The sequence below is a fragment of the Numida meleagris genome, chromosome Z (genome assembly GCF_002078875.1).
Source record: "Numida meleagris isolate 19003 breed g44 Domestic line chromosome Z, NumMel1.0, whole genome shotgun sequence".
Classification (NCBI taxonomy): Eukaryota; Metazoa; Chordata; class Aves; order Galliformes; family Numididae; genus Numida; species Numida meleagris.
This window is the reverse complement of record NC_034438.1, coordinates 31,423,349-31,442,872: the sequence shown is the minus strand read 5'-3', so window position 1 is coordinate 31,442,872 and position 19,524 is coordinate 31,423,349. Positions and strand designations below refer to the sequence as shown.

The 19,524-nt window shown below is 37.5% G+C and overlaps 1 protein-coding gene across 11 annotated transcripts in view; it reads left to right on the top strand.

Moving 5' to 3' along the window:
* MPDZ (multiple PDZ domain crumbs cell polarity complex component) overlaps positions 1–19,524 on the top strand; it is a 106,412-nt gene that overhangs the window by 68,908 nt on the left and 17,980 nt on the right. For 7 of the 11 annotated variants that reach the window (XM_021380066.1, XM_021380063.1, XM_021380071.1 and 4 more), the window contains 15 exons: positions 14–124; positions 654–737; positions 3,274–3,375; positions 6,827–6,989; positions 7,578–7,774; positions 9,149–9,240; positions 9,514–9,604; positions 9,934–10,011; positions 11,701–11,793; positions 11,885–11,959; positions 13,347–13,524; positions 16,922–17,067; positions 17,398–17,481; positions 17,590–17,783; positions 18,013–18,160. In XM_021380066.1, coding sequence (XP_021235741.1) covers positions 14–124; positions 654–737; positions 3,274–3,375; positions 6,827–6,989; positions 7,578–7,774; positions 9,149–9,240; positions 9,514–9,604; positions 9,934–10,011; positions 11,701–11,793; positions 11,885–11,959; positions 13,347–13,524; positions 16,922–17,067; positions 17,398–17,481; positions 17,590–17,783; positions 18,013–18,160 — 1,836 coding nt within the window. The remainder of the gene's footprint in view (positions 1–13; positions 125–653; positions 738–3,273; positions 3,376–6,826; positions 6,990–7,577; positions 7,775–9,148; positions 9,241–9,513; positions 9,605–9,933; positions 10,012–11,700; positions 11,794–11,884; positions 11,960–13,346; positions 13,525–16,921; positions 17,068–17,397; positions 17,482–17,589; positions 17,784–18,012; positions 18,161–19,524) is intronic. The other 4 variants (XM_021380073.1, XM_021380072.1, XM_021380069.1 and 1 more) reach the window with 3 other exon arrangements.

Genomic DNA, 19,524 nt, shown 5'->3' with positions numbered 1-19,524 from the left:
TTTCCAATTACAGGTGGATGGAATTGACCTCAGAGATGCCAGCCACGAACAAGCTGTGGAAGCCATTCGGAAGGCAGGCAATCCTGTAGTCTTTATGGTACAGAGCATTATAAGCAGACCAAGGGTAAGCATAAAGAATATGAAAAGAGATACAATACGTAGTAATAGATGAATTGAATGTTCAAGATAGTGGTGTTTGGGAGTGGGATATTTAATCCTGAAAGTTCCATCTTAGCTATTTTGGGAACAGAGGTTTGATTTAAATATTATTTCCATTTAGAATGAAATCGATTTGGATTTGGAATTACCCTCCAGCACGCCGTCCTCAAACTATTTTGAAAAGCCTCAAGAGTGATAATTTGTTGGGGGGCAGAGTAGGAGTCTTAACTAAAATCAACTCTTAGAGATTGACAGCATGTCAGAGGAGCGCATGCAGAAATACAGCATCTGTTAGAATATTCATTGGACGTTAATGAGAGGACCTAGAAGTACACGGAAGGTTTCTGTCACTAAGCTGCATGGACATTGCAGACAAAAGTCAATAAATTTTAATATAGTTGATTTCATCACTAGAAACTAAAATTCCTCTTTGTAGAGAGTCTGTGTAAGTTGCATGTTTATTTACTAGTTGTCTCATAACTCTTGTTCCCCAGCCAGAGTCTCTTTATAGCCCTTCATCAGCTTCTGCTCTCTGTGAGCAGAAAACTACTAACCCATTTTATCGTCAGTCATCTAAGGTAAAGTTGCATGAAAAAGATCTGTCGAATGTTGGTTACTGATATTCACAATACTAAAGTAAGTCTTTTGCATTTGCTGTGATGTGAACAAAATGGCCACTGCTGAATGTTTAGGCCATTGTTTGGGTTGGGAGTTATGCCATTACTTCATTACCACTTTTCATATTTAGAGGATGCTCTGTTTTTAATTGCAATTCATTGTTTTTTCTTTGTTGATTGTTTCTTGAATGTTTATTAACAAACCTTTGATCCTTTGTGAGCAGAAACATTGCAAACGCTCTTTGCTGTACACACGCTTTGCATTGCAATCTTTTGTAAATGGCGTTATATTTATTGTCTTCATCACTGAAACGTGCATCTATATGTCATAACAAGATCTTAAAGGGAATTTCCTGCCTTCGTTCATGTGCAGTTACCCAGATAGTTAACTGCCTGCACACAGTAGCTGTATTTAATATAGTGCTGTAAGGCAGTCATTTTCAAGTGACACGTTGCTAATGAGTCATATTCGTCCTTTTTTCTTTTTTCTTATTTCATTTAGGCTACTGTAGAAGTTAGAGGTCTGAAGCATGCTCTAGAATATCTCAGATAATGCAAGTGGATTGTGAGAAGCTAGGTCAATAATTTTGCTTGCAAGCAGTTATCTATGACATCTGTTTCATATTTATCCTTTAGTGTGTACTTCTGAGTAAGAGTTAATCTGTCACCTTGATTATGGCCCCAGCCATTCTGTTATGTTATAGCATTATGCTTTGCAGTATGCATATCTGATACCTCAGCATCCTGGGTATATTAATAAACAGAACACAAGTTTAAAAAAAATGAGATCATTTATCCTTCTTTTGTTTGTTTGTTTTATTTTGCAAAAAAAAAAAGTAAAAGGAAAAATATCCTTTATTTTAGTGTATGTTTTACTTGCTGTAGACTATGGATGAAGACATGCTTCATGCATATTGTTTAAAATATAACTGTGCAGACAAAATCAAGTGCTCCAGATTTTATCTTTGTAAGCAGTCCAAATTAATACAGTGTGGTTGCACAGATTAGAATTAGAACTTGCAGTTGTATTTTAGGTGCTTTGCCATCGTGAAAAGAATATAAAAGGCATAATTTTGAATTACCGTGGCTGATCTTCTGTTTTCTCTTTTACTAAGACTGCTGTTTGTAAACAAACTTTTCATGACACTTTTTTTGACTGCATAAAATTAATCAAGATACAGTTGATAATTCTTTGCAATGGCTAATGTATTGTTGAAAGAGTAATAGAGCCATTACGCTGATAAATTATTTTTCCCAAATTTCTCTTTACAAAAGATGACATCAAGTGTGAGTTGCATGTGTAAACAGAAAATCTTTAACTGTAGGGCAAGTGCTTGTTTACTGTGAATGGCTTGCCAGTGAAGAAAGCTTATTCATACAGATCTGTACCTTCTCTTGCTGAAGATACTGTAGAATCAAGATGTGTTGTCTTATCAAATTACATTACATTTTGCTTTGCAAAATAGTATTCGAGGATAAATGCTTAGTAGTGAATTTCCCATTTTCAGAAATGGAGAACAGAACTGTGTACTTTAAGAAAAATTTTTAACTGCAACATATATCTGGATTAAACTACCATGATGTAAATATGTTAGTTGTTGCTGCAAGCCTTTTGCATTCCATTTAGTATGTTTCTCATTTTCCAGCAACATGAAGCTAATACAAACCAGATATTTAGACCACAAACAGATGGATGCACCTATTATGGAAATTATTTTTAAGTATATATTTGATTATTTTCTCTTTCTGATCTTAAAATAGAGTACAATACTAGAACTGCATAGGGAGTACAAATGATGAAGTTTCATCCTTTGATTTTATTTACACATGAAATATTTTTTTAATTAAATAATGAGGAACTACTTTACCTTGTATTGTTTAACAAGACCAGCAAATTTCATTTTATTAAAATACAAATTCAGTAAAGCACGCATTCATGTGTGCAGATACTAAGTGAGGTGTTAAAGTCAGAGATGTCTAATATTACTAAACATTATATTTTGCAGAGGGCACTGTGAGCATATTGCCTTGATACGTAAATCAAATAGTGAGAACTCGTGTGGTTTTCAAAATAAAACTAAGCCTAAAAACTAAGAATTGCATTTATTCACATCTAGGAATCTGCAATTTTCTAATTAAATAACTGAAGTTGAAGTGTATCCCATACACTGATATACTTGGCAAAATTGTACAAATATCATAGCAAGAAAATTTTATGTTGCTTATGCTGCTGAATACTACACTTCATGCATGTTATGGGCTAGAACATCAGTGTTTTCCTCTAATCTCTGCTAAACATAGTTGATAAACTTGAGCATACACATTGAAAATACAGAGCAAATGCAGTTTATCTACCTTTATATGTCCACACAAAAGTACATTAATTAGATCTTGCTTGATTAGCACAAACTACAAAATAAATATATTTTGTTTAATGAGTCACAAAGGGTTCACTTAAAAATGTTTTTGTTCGGTTTCTGTTATGTTTTTCTTTTAGAACTCTTCCCTGCCTTTCCCGCAGAACTATGTTTTCTATAGGCCAGCTATCTTCAGCAGCACTAACCCATTTGCTGATTCTTCTCAGTTCAACGCTAACAAGGTTGGATGATGATTAACTGTCTGCTTTTGACTCGCCAGACATGATATGTGTGCTTTTTTGCCATTAATGTATCTCTGAATTTAAATTCTTCTGTACTGTATTTGGATAAAATACTGTGCTGATGAAGATGGAAATTCTGTGTAGTGAATTAAAAAGGCATGCACACACACACACATGCACATGCAAGCAGAGAAAAATTTTTGGAGAAGTTAAGAAATGCAAGGTCCATTAACTGTAACCGCTAAATCTGAATTAATCAGAGATATCAAAGGAGTAGGTTCTTAATTACAAAATCAGTCCCTGTGATGTTTGTTAAAATCTCTGCCAGAGTGAAAATCTGTCATCAGTGTGCAGTGTTTTGCTGCTATGTACTTTTGCTATGACATCTTTGCTGTCTCTTTTTTTTTTCCCCCAATGAAAGCCCAAGAAATATTGGCAGCTTTTGTTTAATGGAGCTGAAAATACTTTCACTTTTGTTCTTGAAAATTCTTTTAATGTACCATGGACAGGATACCTACATCTTTGGAAATCTGAAAAAAGTTCGATTTTTTTTTGTGATTAGTTCTATGTTACTCATTTTGGAGACAGAATTAACCCAATAATAAATAAAGGCTTAATTCATTTGTGCATGCATTTCTGATTTAAAACAGTAAGTGACTGGGAGTGATTGTATCCTCTATAAGTCCGTGTTGCAGTCTGTTGACTATCTCAAATGTAAAATGGATTTCTATGATATGTGGTATATAATTGCATGTACGTTTTTGAAATCTCTATTTGTTCCAGGTATGAGGAAAGGAAGTGGAAGTGTAACATAAATGATGGCTTGTATTTTCTGTATTTTCAAAAGTATTTCTGAAAAAGTTGTATGTTTTCAGAGAAAAACCTGTTTTTGCAGTTTATGCTTTGATATAAGAATGGTCTTTTGTCATCCCTGTCAGCTTCTTTAGGAGTGAACAAAGGTTCATGTTCAGTAAGAAAGCTTGCTAAAGCAAAGTCCTTAATAACTCCTTAAATAATTTTGTTCATTTATAAATGAACTTAATACATTTGTTGCAGTTAGTAAAATGAAATTGGGTTGTTCGTTAGTAGCACTACATATTGCCAAAGGTACTGTAACATATGGGTTGCTGTTTTCTGTTGCTGTAGGAGGTATCGAACCCAATTAGGGTTACCTTCCGTTGTTCCCCAACTAACCCTTTTGCTCCCACACCATTCAAGGTTTGTCTTGTTTCTAGTGAGCAGGTGATACTGTATGTGTGTGCTGTGCTTTTGTACATGGCCTGTGATACCTTCCAGAATCCTCCTTATTCTTCCACCTCTCCCTCCTCTGTTGAAAGTGACACTGCTCCAACTGCCATGTTTAATATTTGCTTGGCTGTGACCCTGGTAGCCAAATGGGTTCATGTACTGTATGATGCTTTGCATTTTGAATAATGTAATATGAAATACTGTGCCATGGTACACTAGAAGTATTTCATGAGTTAAAGCATTTTAGTTTTTTTGTGTATGGCCCGATTCAGAGAGCAAAAGTCTTATGTGTACGTAAACTGAGGGGCCAGCTCCTGTTGGTAGAGATGCATGTGTGACAGGCTAAGTTCTGAAGACAGAAGGTGATCCCCTGTGTTGGAGTCGCATAGTAATACCCTTCTTAGCCTTTTCCTTCATCTCTTCACAAAGAAAAATTTACAGTGCTTCTGGAACTCCTCTCTTTTTCATCTCTGCTTTTCACCCCTACTGGGGTAGAAGTCTGTCACCAACTTTTCTCCATTTTTTCTTAGAAAAATGCACTTTTGCTGTTGATGACTGATGTTTTCACTATTCTCTGATTCTGATGCATAAAAATGTCTTTGTTGTAATTTTGCTGCATCAATTGAGGCTTATGTTTTAGAATATAATTTGCAAAAAGTGTAAATATTTCTGTAAAGCATTGCCTCAGATTGCCTTGGATTTCAAGCACAGGCATGGCATTTTTTTATGGAATTTAAATCTAAACTGCTGTCTTGGGTGCCTTTTTAACATTTACCAGACTTTTGATATTTAATGACTTCTTCGTTAAACTCCAAGCAAACTTTATGAATGAAAGGGTAGTCTTTTTCAAGCAAAAGCAGAATGAGGGAAGTGAAATGTAGCATTTACATTTTCTTCAGAATGTACAGAAAATGAAAGTAACTCATTTTGCCTTTGAGATGAGAACTTTCTTAAATCTCAGTATCACAAAGCTGTTAACTTTCCAGTCTTTTGAACACCTTAAGTGTTAAAGTGGATTAAAGTTGTCCAAGGTGTATGTTGTTATTCTCTGCCCTTTGAGCTCTGATAAAACATTTCAGTGCTTCTGGCTTCTACAGACATTATCTGAGATGTTCTTTTCAAGCCTGGTAATAGAGGATAGTGAAAACTGAAATTATGAGCTATGAACAGAGCTATGAAGGTAGTACTGAACACTCTCTTGAAAATATACATATCAGCTGCTGATGGGCATGGATAACTTCAGAATGATGATATTACTTTATCCCCTATGAAGACAGGCTGAAAGAGCTGCGGCTGTTCAGCCTGGAGAAGAGAATGCTCCAAGGAGACCTAATTATGGCCTTTCAGTATCTCAAGAGGGGCTACAAGAAAGAAGTGGATGAACTCTTCAGCAGGGTCTGTGGTGACAGCACAAGGGGAAATTGTTTCACACTAAAAAATGAGAGATTTAGACTGGATATAAGGAACAAGTTTTTTACAGTAAGGGTAGTGAAGCACTGAAACAGGTTGCTTACAGATGTAGTGGATGCCCCATCCCTGGTGACATTCAAGGTCAGGCTGGACAGGGCTCTAAGCAACCTGATCTAACTGTAAGTGTCCCTGTTCATTGCAGTAGAGTTGGATGAGATGACTTTTAAGGGTCCCTTCCAACTCAAACCATTCTGTAATTCTGTGATATTCAGGCATAAATTCCTTGCTTATGTGTTTACTCATGGATTTCTTCATTTTGGTTTTAAATTGTATTGCATTTTTGAAAGCACTAAGTTCTTTGTTTCAGCTCCCTTTTCTCCTATTTGGCTTCCAAAAGATATCACAGGAAAAAAATACATGTTGCAGGTTTTAGAAATAAAATACAGTATGAGTCTTTTACAAATATAGCATTGAAATATAAGTCTTTATAAGATAGTCTTTTCTGACCTATAAAGTGGCACATAAAACTTTACTGAATTGGGCTTTAATTGTCAGTTCTGTTTGCTTCTGAATACATTTTGGAGTGAAGTTATCTCTTACCTTGCCTAGTGTTTGTTTCCATCTTTGATCTTTTGCAGCTTTTCTGTGCTGTGTTACACATTTAGACTTCCAGCTGCTTGGTATTTAAACTTCAAAGCCATAGTCACTGCCTTTTTGATGTTTTTGTATTCTGTCTTGCTGTACACATAAGTCTCCATTTGCTTAGCCATTACATTTTTCTTATTCTCCCCAGGCTTTCAGTCAGTCCGATTCAGAGCCAGAAAAGACTTCATTTTGTAACTTGCCTCTGCCTCCCCCTTCCACGTTTTCAGGAATAAGCTGTGATGTTGCACAGTCATCTTCCAGCCAAGTTCCAAAGGATGTAGACAAGGAGGATGAGTTCGGTTACAGCTGGAGTAAGCTTATCCTTCATGATAATTTTTCAAATATTCATTGCTGAAATAGTACTGTAAGAGAAGACAGGAGTTTGAACTACTTCATTCTCATGAGTTTTTTTGAGTGTTAAGTGTTGCTGTCAGCTTTCACTTGTGGTTGATTGAAGACACATAGTGAAATACAAAAACGATTTGTTCTTCTAAATTACATACCGATCTCCGTGTTTCTCCGTGGTCCAGATTCACTATTTCATATTCAGGACTACTTCCAGAATTTCAGTGACTGTAGGTAACTGATGGCTGTGATATATAATTTCATCATTTCCTGTTACCTGAAGGTGTTATTGGAGTAAAGATTGTTGCTTTTATATGCATTTAGTCTTTTTTTTCTTTAAGTTTTAATGATTTCTCAAGTTAGAAAGAAAACAAGGAACTAGAGATCACCTAAGACTTAAATGAAATGAAAATGTGGAGTACAGTTACGATTTTCTCATCCAGTTTGCATTCTGCTATCAGATACTGTTCATTGGACAATAATCTTAACTCTACAACTGGTTTGTGAGCCTCTAATGCAAATGCAACCTCTGTTTCCCACACCTTTACATTTAGAAAAGATTACACAGCGCTATGGAAATCTACCAGGGCAACTACACGTGATTGAGCTAGAAAAAGGAAGGACTGGTCTGGGACTTAGTCTTGCTGGTAACAAAGACCGATCCAGGATGAGTGTCTTTATAGTGGGAATTGATCCAAATGGTGCAGCTGGCAAAGATGGCAGGTTACAGATTGCAGATGAATTACTAGAGGTGAGTTCTTGCAATTCTTATTGAAACCAAAGCATACTGACTTAAAATGCACTAAAATATTAGATTCTTGCTGGTGTTCTGTAGTGGTCCTTGGAATAGGGGAGACAGCAATTTCTGTGTCGTGGATTGTGAACTGCAGAAAACTAAATTAAAGTCCCTTCATCCATCATATGTGGAGTGCTCCAGATTTTCTAATTATTTCCCTGTCTACTGGAAGTGTGATAACATCAGAAGGTTTATGTTACATATAAAACAAATCAAGTAGGGGAATTAGAAACAGATTTGTTTGTATAATGGAGTCTCTTGACATATTTGGCTGTTTTCTAGTGGCTTTTTGAAGAGTGCAAACCACTTAATGTGCAGCTAGCATTCTCAGTACGTTTATGAATGTGATGTTTACTTTTGTATTACTGCAGTTCAACTGATTTATCTTGCAGATGTATTTTCTGTTGTGACTTTCTGCAGTCTAGTGGTGATATTTAACATTACCTTCACATAGCTGTTTTTTGTAATGTCAAAACTGTATGTTACAATGTGTAACAGCGCAGTGAGGAGATTGTTCAGTTCCAACATTCCTTCCCAGCACCAAGCATAAGGATGACACTGAAGGCGTGTAGGCTGGCAGGGGCAGACTGGGAGAGAATGTAGAGGATTTGTGGTACTGTGGACTTAACCTCATTCTTGTCATTTGCAGTGAGTCCAATGTTGTGTACTAGATGGTTCTCTTGAATCTGTTAAAGTTTTTAAAGTTTTAAAACCTTAATATTGCAGATTCTTAGTATCCTTAAAGCACCCTTAAATACATCTGTCTGAGTTAGCTCTCCTATAAAGTCAGAGACAGACACAATAAAACATTAGCAAATTATGGCCTTATTCTGCAAGCTCACACTTAAATTTCCAATCGTATCTGAATCGTGTGGACTTCATGGGCTTTCAGTGAGCCTTCTCTGCTAAATGAAGATGATAATTATGAGGTCAAATCTTTAGATTATAAATGCAGTGACATTCAGATTCATTTGTATAAGGTTCATTGCTCAGAGCTGAGATACAGTAAATAGTAATAATCTTGTTCCTGGGTTTACATATTTATTTGCTTTGGTTAGAATTTCTCATGGCCTCACTTTATTGTTCCATCAGTCACAGAGTGAAAATAGGTAATGAGCTAAGACAACACAGTGTAATCTAGAGAATGACATTTTTAGCATTGTGACAGTTTTAGACTGAAACTAAACTGCAGGGAATTTTTTACTGAAAAAAGTAAGTGAAAGCAGGACACAACATACTCTGAAATTGCAGTACAGTTGTTGCTTTAGCCAGTCATGTGGGATTATAGATTTTTTATTTGAAAAATAATTACTACTTTCTTCTATGTAGATAAATGGGCAAATACTCTATGGAAAGACTCACCAGAATGCTTCATCGATAATCAAATGTGCGCCATCTAAAGTAAAAATAATCTTTATTAGGTAAGTTCTGTTTAAAAGTCTTGTTAAAAAAAAAAAGTATTTTAATATACTGAAGTTCTTGCACCAATAGTGTTTCTGTTTTATTTTTAGTTTTGGGGAGATTGGTATACTTTTGAGCCCAGTTCGTAGGAATTGTTAAATATATTTTCTGTTTCTGTTTTGATACTTGCATTCTTATTACCAAAAATAATGCAGAAGAAAGAACTAGACTTAAACTTGCTTTAAATAATATGGTGTTATTTTTACTATATCCTATAACTGAATCTCTTGTAGAAATAAAGATGCAGTAAATCAGATGGCTGTTTGCCCTGCAAAGTCAACAGAGGCTTTACCTTGTACTTCAGAGACACTTCAAAACCAAGAGGTTAAGTAATTTTCTCATTTGACTGAGATTCTGACATTGTTCTGAATAGGGGGGTGCCCTGCCTACTTGGCAAATATTTGCACAAGGTGAAGAAATCGAATGGAAAAATAAGAGAGAGTTTAGTACAAGTGCTACATTTACTGTGCCTAGGTCTGATTTACTTTATGTTCATCTTAACTAAGAAGTAAATCTAGTATTCCTGTGAAGAGGGTTATAACAGCTTAAATGGATCCATAAAATGACCAGACTCACTTTAAGTGTTTGCATGCCATTTCATTTTGATGAAAAATGTTGAAAATAGCTGCTCACAGCTGTGTTTTCATTATTAGATTGATACTGCTGCAGACTCCAGTGTTTCTTCTGACTTCAGTTCATATAAAAATATTCAGTATGTGGAACTCCCTAAGGTATGCGCTGAGAATTAAATTGACACCAGCCATGTTTGTATTCACCAGCTTGCTTTTTTATAATGGAATCCCTCAGGGCAAACAAACTTCATCCCTTACTTACCAGAAATCAGACAGGAGATTTCTAGAGTCCTTTTGTTCTTCCTTTCTATTGTGATGGAAAGAACCTTCCTGATGTTATACCTTCCTTGAAAACTTGAGGAGGTTTTTTAACATCATGTGAATTTGCCATGTGCTCTGTGTCTCTGGAAGAAGTCATCTCTTGACCTAATTTAAAATTTTCATTAACTAGCTGCTTTGGGTGAACACAGAGAGAGGTTCTATGATGCTTCATCAGGTAAATCATTGCCTGAGTTGTTCCAGGTAATTTAATCAGCAGCAGATTATGAGCACCAAATTTTTCCCCCCTAAAATCATATATATTTGCTGAAACTGTGCAGCTGGAAGAAAATGGCCAAATGTTTTCTATCTGTGAAGCTGCCAAGTAAAGGGTGGAAAACTCTCTTGCTTCGTGACATGGGGAAGACAGCTACATTTAGTGTACGGGGTAGAGTGTTGGTAAGTGTGTCTCCCTGGAAGGTACCTAGCCTTTCCTTGTTAACCAGGACAGTATCTTATGGATTAAGGTATCCGGATGATTTACTTCTTTCCAAAAACGCTGAGGAAATTTCAGTGTGTCACATTCACTAATTTCAAAGGAAGAGCATATATTTTTCTATCCTCTGTATTTTCCATTCCTGTATTTTTTACTATATGAATTGAAGTTTTATTTGCCTCAGTCAGTAGTTTCCAAATGTTCTGTATTGCTGCTGAAAAGGCTAATGGTACTTCAGAGTGCATTAGGCAAAGTAGGTCAAGAGAGGTGGTTCTTCCCCTCTAGTCGCTATTGGTCAGGCTGCACATGGAGTGATTTGTCAAGTTTTGGATGCTTTGGTGTGACAGAAACATGGATATACTGGAAAGAATCCAGCAGAGGGCCACCAAAATGATCAAGGAACTGGATCAGTTCTCCTGTGAGGAGGGGCTGAGAGAGCTGAGACTGTTCATCTTGAAGGAGTCCTTGTGGGGGGATCTTACCAACTTGTATAAATACCTGTAGGGAGAGTGAAAAAGGCCAGGCCCTTTCAGTGGTTCCCAGGACAGGAGACAGTGGACACAAACAGGAGCCCTAGAGGTTCAATTTGTACATCAGGAAGCACTTTCTTACTGTGCAGGTAAAGGACCACTGGAACAGGTTAGGTTGTTCAGAGTGGTGGTGGAGTCTCTTTTCTGAGGTATCTTTGAAAGCTACCTGGACACGTTCCTTGGCAATCTGTTCTAGGTAGCTGTACTTAAGCAAGAGGTTGGACAGGAGCTTCTAGAGGTCCCTTCCAATCTCGACCATTCTCTGCTTGTATAATTCTTCCTATTTATGAATTCAACAACTGAATCATAGTTAACCTTCAGAGTTTCAGAAGAAATGGGTTTGAATTTAGAATCGCTTCAGATTTATCTTGGTAAGCAATATACTATTAATAGGCTGGGAAAATCTGCTATTTCAGAAATAGTTTAGCTTAAAGTAAAACAGTGATGCATTGTGAAGACTCTAACTTCTGTTATTTCTGCAGTATTCACTAGTCTTTTGTGAATGTATTCTAACATTTTGATAAATGCAGTACTTAACCATTTGCATATTTCTGTTTACCGCAGGATGAAGGAGGTTTGGGAATTGCCATTAGTGAAGAAGACACAGTCAGTGGAGTAGTTATTAAGAGCTTAACAGATCATGGTGCAGCAGCAAAGGTGTGAAAATATTTTAAATCCATATGAAAATATATATTTTCTTTATTAATGGCACCCAGAGTTTATATTTCTTCTTCTGTTTTGTTTCCAGGATGGAAGAATCAAAGTTGGGAATCAGATCCTGGCAGTGGATGATGAAATTGTTGTGGGCTATCCAGTAGAAAAGGTACTTCTGAATTGTCTAGAATATCATAGAAATCACACCACTAAATATGCGAGATGATTATGTCTCAAACAAACTAGTGAGGTTTTGATTACTCTAAATACATTTTCAAAGTTGGCTAGAGAACCAAAGATCCACAAGTTTTGTCTGGATAAAGAAATTACTGCAGAATAAACTGAATCCTACATAAATAGTCTTTCTCTTCACTACGGATGTGATTTTTTTTCCCTGTGGTTCACATCTTATGAGTAAGAAGCACTTAGTGGTGGGATAAGAGGTATGAACTGTAACTGAATCTTGTCTCTTCATGGCTACTCCACTTCAAAAGTATTAGAAACAGTAAAATTGATATGTCTATATTTCAAATGAGCGAGTTGCATCAGAGGTAAATCAAGTCATGAATTGAGCTTATACATAGGGAGTGTCTGTAACAAACATCTTGTTATATTGCATACCTGATATTTCAACCCTTTGGCAAGAGCTATTTCCACTCCTAAATATCAAGATTTATTACTAACTTCCAGCTCACCAAACTCAATTTAGGCTCTGTAATGAATTAAGGAGGGCATTTTTCTAGTACCTGCGTTGTTAACCAGAAAAGTGATTCTTCAGGCACGAGAAGATCACTTTCTGTTTGTTAAAGGGCAATTAGCAGAGTATCTATCTTATTCTCTGAGAGCAGTGCCGTCTCTCAAGCAGTAAATATCTAAGCAGTACTGAAATTGTCTGCAGGGAAATGGGTAAGGCTTTAGAGAAAGGAGGAAGAGGCTGAGTAAGGTTTCATTTCTAAAAAAACCCAAAATAATTATGTTGAAATGCTTGGGAGGATTTGATGCCTGTGAGACAGTAGCGAACTTTGAATTTTTTTCACCATCTCCTAAAACTTGAACGTGAGTTTGATCCAATTCTGTGTTACATTCCAGTATTATCCTTTTCCTCCTATAATTCATATAATAATTTCAATTTTTCCTTCCACCTGTGTTTCTGATTAAAGAGCTTGTATGGCACAACTGTGCTTTGATAGAAAGCTATAGATTTCCTGGCGTTGATTTTTGTGGGATCATTATTGGGCTCCACCCAAGCACTGAAAGACAACGCTAGTTTTCTGATCTTCCTACTAAATGCTATGAATATAGTACTTTGTCCAGAGACACTGTCCACAGGTAACCATGTTGTCATCTGGTATACTTCGGCTGAGTTCTATAGAAGCTAATTGAATAACATCACCCAGGTCGGGCTCACAAACATCAGTATTTATGCTTGTTAATTTACAAGAAAATCTGCAGAACTGTGACTTCTAGCTGTCTGGAGAACAGTTCTTTTGCTGTATTTTTCTTTTACAATGGGAAGTCCAACTCCATTCTTCACAGCTTTTCTTTTTATCGTTCAGTTTATCAATCTTCTGAAGACATCCAAAAACACAGTGAGGCTTACAATCAACTCAGGAGAGGCAGATAGCCAGACCATAGCTCCAGTCCCTTCCAACGGTGCATCAATAGAGAGGAGGAGTATCCAGCCACCAGCAACTGTTCTCTCTTCCAACTCACCAGAACCAGAAGCAGTCAAAAGTAAGGTTTTTGTGTGTCTTGTCACTACAATTATGAGATGAAAATGAGGACCCAGCTAGTTGTCTCGCTCTGATTATCAGAGCGAGAGGAGGTTCTTTGATATATGTATACCAGGTGAGAGATTAAGAAACAACAGTTCAAACGTTGGTTCAACCGGTTTATTACAAATCCCAGTCAATCAGGGAGATGGGGAAGGGAAGGCTGGCAATTATTATGAATTGGGGTGGTGGGGAAGGGAAAGCAGGTGATAAGAAAGATAGGAAAGGAGCAAGAATTACGTAAAGCAGGGATAGTCACCACCAAAGGTCCTGCAGTGTCCCATTGCACGCTGTTCCAATGGTCTGAAGCTGATACAGGAGCAAGAGCTCAGGAGAAGGCAGCAGCCGAGTGGCTGGCCTTAGGCAGCAAGCAGGTACAGCGACAGCGAGTCCAGGAGAAACAGGCAGGTCTCAGCAGGCCCAGGAGAGTCCGGCAGCAGGCAGATATCATGTCATGAGGCACCTGATATCAGAAATAACCTCTTGGTTGTATGTCCCTTTTTTTATCCTCTTCTTCTGCCAATGTGGCATTCCTGGGCATTTAGCTAAGAGTCTTGTACAGCACCCCTGAGCATGCAGGTATGGTTATCTCCCTGGAGATGAGCCCACACAAAAGGCTGCTTCTTGGCCATTAAGCTGCTACTGATCTCTCTCTCTCTCTCTCTCATTGCCCCTGGCAAAGAATTTCTTGAACTTCGACCAGGACTTGCCTGGACTTGCCTATCTGTGTCCAACAGCAAGCTTTGAGACAAAGGTGCAGAAAAAGGGATAATCTCTTACACTAGTAAACAAGTTTTGTTTGTTTGTTTGTTTTGTATGTATGTGACTGTCTTCTGAGCTTCACTTTCTAGTACTTCCAGACTAAAGAGCAATCTAAATAAAGCAGTGAGACTCTACGCTGAAGACTTACCTCTTGCCTTCCCATTTGCCTATTTGTAGAAGTGAGGGATGGAGAGATTTCCTCTTCTGTCCCAAAGATTGTGTAGCAAATGCTTGGGTCATGGTTTTCTAGAATGAAGTGGGAGTAATTTCCTTTAAATCAGAGAGAAATTCTCATCATCTTTCCTAGAATGCAGAAATGAATGATGCTTTGTCACTGTTTAATACCAGCCACATTTGACTCTCTCCCTCTCGACCAGAGACGCCACTGTTTGATGATGGTTATTGGCTAAGTAGCACACCACTAAGAAGCTAGTAAAAGTTTAACTGAATAACAACATATTAAAGTTATTTTATATATACGTCACTGAAAGTATTACTGAGTCATATTTCTGTTGTTTATTATTAGCAGTAATACTGATACACAATTACATCATTGTAAGGAAACTTTATAAAACACAACACAGCTGAGGTCTTTCACTGTGTACAAGTCTACTTCCTCCTTCTCCAATTTTCCACACCATATCTCATGGGCAAAGGAGTGATGGAGGTATTGTCAATGCCCTCTCCAGCATGCTTGGGTTTTGATTGAAACTTGATTTCACCACTGTTTGTAGGGATATACAATACAACTCTTGAAAGATCTCCCTCTCCATTCTCCAGCTGACTGTGTAACTTACTCCCGTTTTCTTTTATGAAGTCCATCTTTTCCCTGTAGGTGAAGGAGCACTGGCACAGATTGCCTAAAGAGGTTGTGGAGTCTCCCTCCTTGGAGATCTTCAGAAGCCACCTGAACATAGTCCTGGGTAGCGTTCTCTGGGTATTCCTTCCTGAACAGGGGTGTTGGGCTAGGTGACCTCCAGGAGCCCCTTCCAACCTTAACCATTCTGTGATTCTGAAACAGTTTCTTATACAGCAAACAGCTTGCATAACAGAATAGCTTGCATAGAAGCTTTACCCTTGAATAGTCTTGAATGCTCTTCCACTTCCTTTCAGGGGCCAGACCTACTTGTGTCATGGTTTTATGATTTTTTGTTATCGGTATTCCACATCATAACATCATATAGAGCACTGGGAGTTAAAGAGTTAATGCTCCAGTTCTGTGGATTGTCGATATTTTCAGGTTACCTGGTTCTCAGAGGAGAAGAACTACATACCCCAGTAGACTTTTTGTTTCCATTTTCCATTCAGAGTGAAAGATATAACTGTTCACAAATCACGAGACGTGCTCTTTTCCCTTTCTGTTTATTTCTGTATGTGTTCCCTAGTCGTCTCACCTTCAGCATTAGAGTAAGGCCTTCAGTTTTGGACACTCTCTCTCTCATTTTATTTGATTTATTAGCCTGAATTCCAGTTATATTGCATTATACTGTGTTATCTTGCATTCTGATATCATATTTAGTAAATTAACTTTCCTCCTCAGATCATTGCCACTGTTTCGTTTTTAGGCTCATCTCCCTACCCTTTCCCCTCTTCCACTTCCCAGGGATTGGTTCCATGGGTCCTCCTACCCCATTAGTCATGGAACCGGCCCAAAGCTGGTAAACCATTGACAACTTGTTTTAAAGCTTACTGTTCCTACAGGACTTACTGCTCACACAATACCTAAATGTTTGTGTAGTAGAAGTGCTTGTTACTGAATGATCAAACACTCTTTTACTTTCAGTGGTACTTCTTTCAATCAGTTGCCCTTTAAAATGTCTAAAAAGGACTTAGATGCTTGATTTTAATTTCTGGAAGACTCTTTTTGATTTCTCCTTAAAGCACATGAGATATCAGTTATAGAAATGATGTTAACATCCCACATTTTGATTGCTGGTCCTTTAATTAAATTATTACACAATATACTCTCCTAGCATTCTTAGGTTATTTGTGTTATCTTTGAAAGATACAGAACTGACAAAAAAAACTGAAGCAAAGATCCATTTGTGTCATACAAATGAAGATATGAACTTAGTTAATATCGCAGATCACATTCTTTCTCATGGTACAGATCTGAGTCTGAGACAGAATACTTACATGGACCTTGACAGCCCCTTGTAGAGGGATTGGGCTGACATCCTTGTATCCATGCAAGTAGTATATAGTATGCACTCCGTTCATCTGTTATCTACATTGCAGATTTGCTGGTATAAGTATTTAAATTAAATTATTTCCTTTAACTATCCAAACTGTAAGAATGAAGTAGTACAAATACAGTACATTTTATGTGATACTATCTCAGTTAAGTCAAAGCTGTGGTCCAAATACTTAATGGCATAGAAATCGGACAACTGCTACTAAAACCACAGGACAGTACTTGTTTGAGAGGAAGGGAGAATGCCATTAAGTGGGCATTTTGAGATAAGAATGTTATCTGTAGATTGACTCTTGGGCTGTTACTGTTGAGCTGTTGGTCAGCTCTCAAAATGGTATCGTAAAATCACTTCTCTGATACCAAACCATCTTACTGTAACTAGGATGTTTAATTGTTGTTTTAGATACAAGCAGGTCTTCAACTCCAGCCACCCTAGTTTCTGACCCAGCTACTTGTCCCATTATTCCTGGATGTGAAACAACCATTGATATCTCCAAAGGACGGACTGGTCTTGGTCTAAGCATTGTTGGAGGAGCAGACACTTTGTTGGTGGGTTGGATAAATATATGTAATTAACATAAATTAATAATAATGAAGTTAAAATGTCTGTTAGAAGAGATTTTATCTTCCTTCCTTTCTGTAGCATCTATAAAAACTTACTAAAGATAACCTATTAGGAAAAAAAAATTGAAGGATAAAACATGTTTGAAATTGGAAGTGTAAGTGAACTTCTTAAATATTTTGGTAATTTTTTTCATCATTCTTCTGGCTGTTTTGTTTATCACTACTGAGTTTTAGAAGGAATTTTCCATAGCTCTTGCTTCACAGTTAGGGAAATTTTCTTTCAGCATGCAACCTATTTTTGTTGTTTATCTGCAGGGAGCAATCATTATCCATGAAGTGTATGAAGAAGGAGCAGCATCAAAAGATGGGAGACTCTGGGCTGGGGATCAGATATTAGAGGTACAGTGGTTTATTTTGTCACTGTTTATTGTAATTTGCTAGCTAGACATATTTTATTTGTCTGTTGGACAGTCCTGCATAGTTCAGCAATGTATGCTTTCATTGTAGGTGAATGGAATTGACCTCAGGAGTGCCACACATGATGAAGCAATAAATGTTCTCCGACAGACTCCGCAAAAAGTTCGTTTGACTGTGTACAGAGATGAGGCCCAGTACAAGGAGGAGGACATGTATGATGTACTCACTATAGAGCTCCAAAAGAAGCCTGGCAAAGGCCTTGGGCTGAGTATAGTTGGGAAAAGGTATGAATGTGCATGGACAGTGTCTGGGACTTGTTGGGCACGCTTGTTTTTCTGTTGGTATGCAGTGCTCAGATACTGTGGGCTTGATGGCAGTACATTTCATTTTTGTGCCATTCCTAGAGGAACTAGCCCAGAAAAACAAGGTGATGTTCAAGGTGTTCCCAATTACAAGCCATTAAAATAACGCTTAACAATATTGTAATGCAGAATATATGTGGTTTTTTTGCAGAAATGATACAGGGGTGTTTGTGTCAGACATCGTCAAAGGTGGAATAGCAGATACAGATGGGAGATTGATGCAAGGAGATCAGATATTAACAGTGAATGGAGAAGATGTTCGAAATGCTAACCAGGAGGCTGTTGCAGCTTTGCTGAAGGTACAAAGAAAACAGGAGGTGGTTAAAAGTGAAGAGCTGAAATCCAGATTTTTTGAAACCTTGAGTTTTATTTAGACTGTATTCAGACTCTTCCTGCAGTGTCCACGGGGATGAACTTTGGATCTGAATTTAATTTTCTGAAGGCTAGAGCACTCAGATTTTCATACTTTGTCTGATGAATGTGGGAATAGTGGTAGTACAGACCCCTATATGTTTATAGCGCAATAAAAGGCCATTAGTTAGATACAGCATAAAATTCTAGGTTGCTCTGTTTTCTCCAACAAAATCACATTTGTTTAGCTATCTCACATTTTTAAAAAGATATTCAGAGTTGATTTTATACAATAGAGAAGTCATCGAGTAGTTATACCAAAAAGTGATTACTTACAAAATTAATGTTCATTTTTTTTTCCACTTACGTCTATTGTCACCTTGCATCAATTAAATGTTATAAAGCCTTTCCCAGTTAGAAAAGCATCTAGCATAAGAAATTGCTTTCCCACCAGGATAACTCTTGTCTCCTCAGAACCAGCATTTCTGTTCTCAGCAAATTTTGTGTATCTGATCTCCTCCCTCTACTCCTAAATCAGAATAAAGTCATATATGCAACATTTCCTGTGGTTTAGCAGGATGTCCAGCTGGTCAGCCAACTTGTCTGTTTTCTGTTCCAAGTTTTGAGGCATTCCTGCTTCATATCAAGATTCCATTGAGTCAGCATTTTCCAATGAAAACGTTCTACTCGAACAGTTTTAACAGCTACTATTCATAGCTGACTGCTTGGTACACAGGCACAATCACACTTCTTTACATTGCATGCAAAGGTGTATTTTTCCAGGTCTTTCACAGTTCCTCAAGCCTTTTTTTTTCTTTTTTTTTTTCCTTTTTTTCCTGAGGTGACAACTCAGAAACACAGCTGAGAATGCTGGAACTGGGTCTGTATCCTGATAGTGAATTAGTAAATTATTATGGGTTAATTCTTACCCAGTTCTTCATTTTATACACAGACAGTGAATTTCTTCTTCATGTGCTGCACTTCTGTATCTTCTCTTAATTAATCTTAATTTATCCTTTAGTGTAGCCCTGCAGAGAGGTACCTGGGGGTCCTGGTGGATGAAAAACTGAAATGAGCCATCAGTGTTCTCTTGCAGCTCAGACAGGAAATGGTATCTTGAGATCCATCAGAAGAGGGGTGGGCCAGTAGGACGAGGGAGGTGATTGTCCCTCTCTACTCTGCCATCATGAGGCCCCATCTGGAGTACTGCATCCAGGTCTAGGGCCCCCAGTACAAGAAACACAGGGAGCTGTTAGAGAGGATCCAGAGGAGAGCCACAAAGATGATCAGAATGCTGGAGCACCTCCCCTGC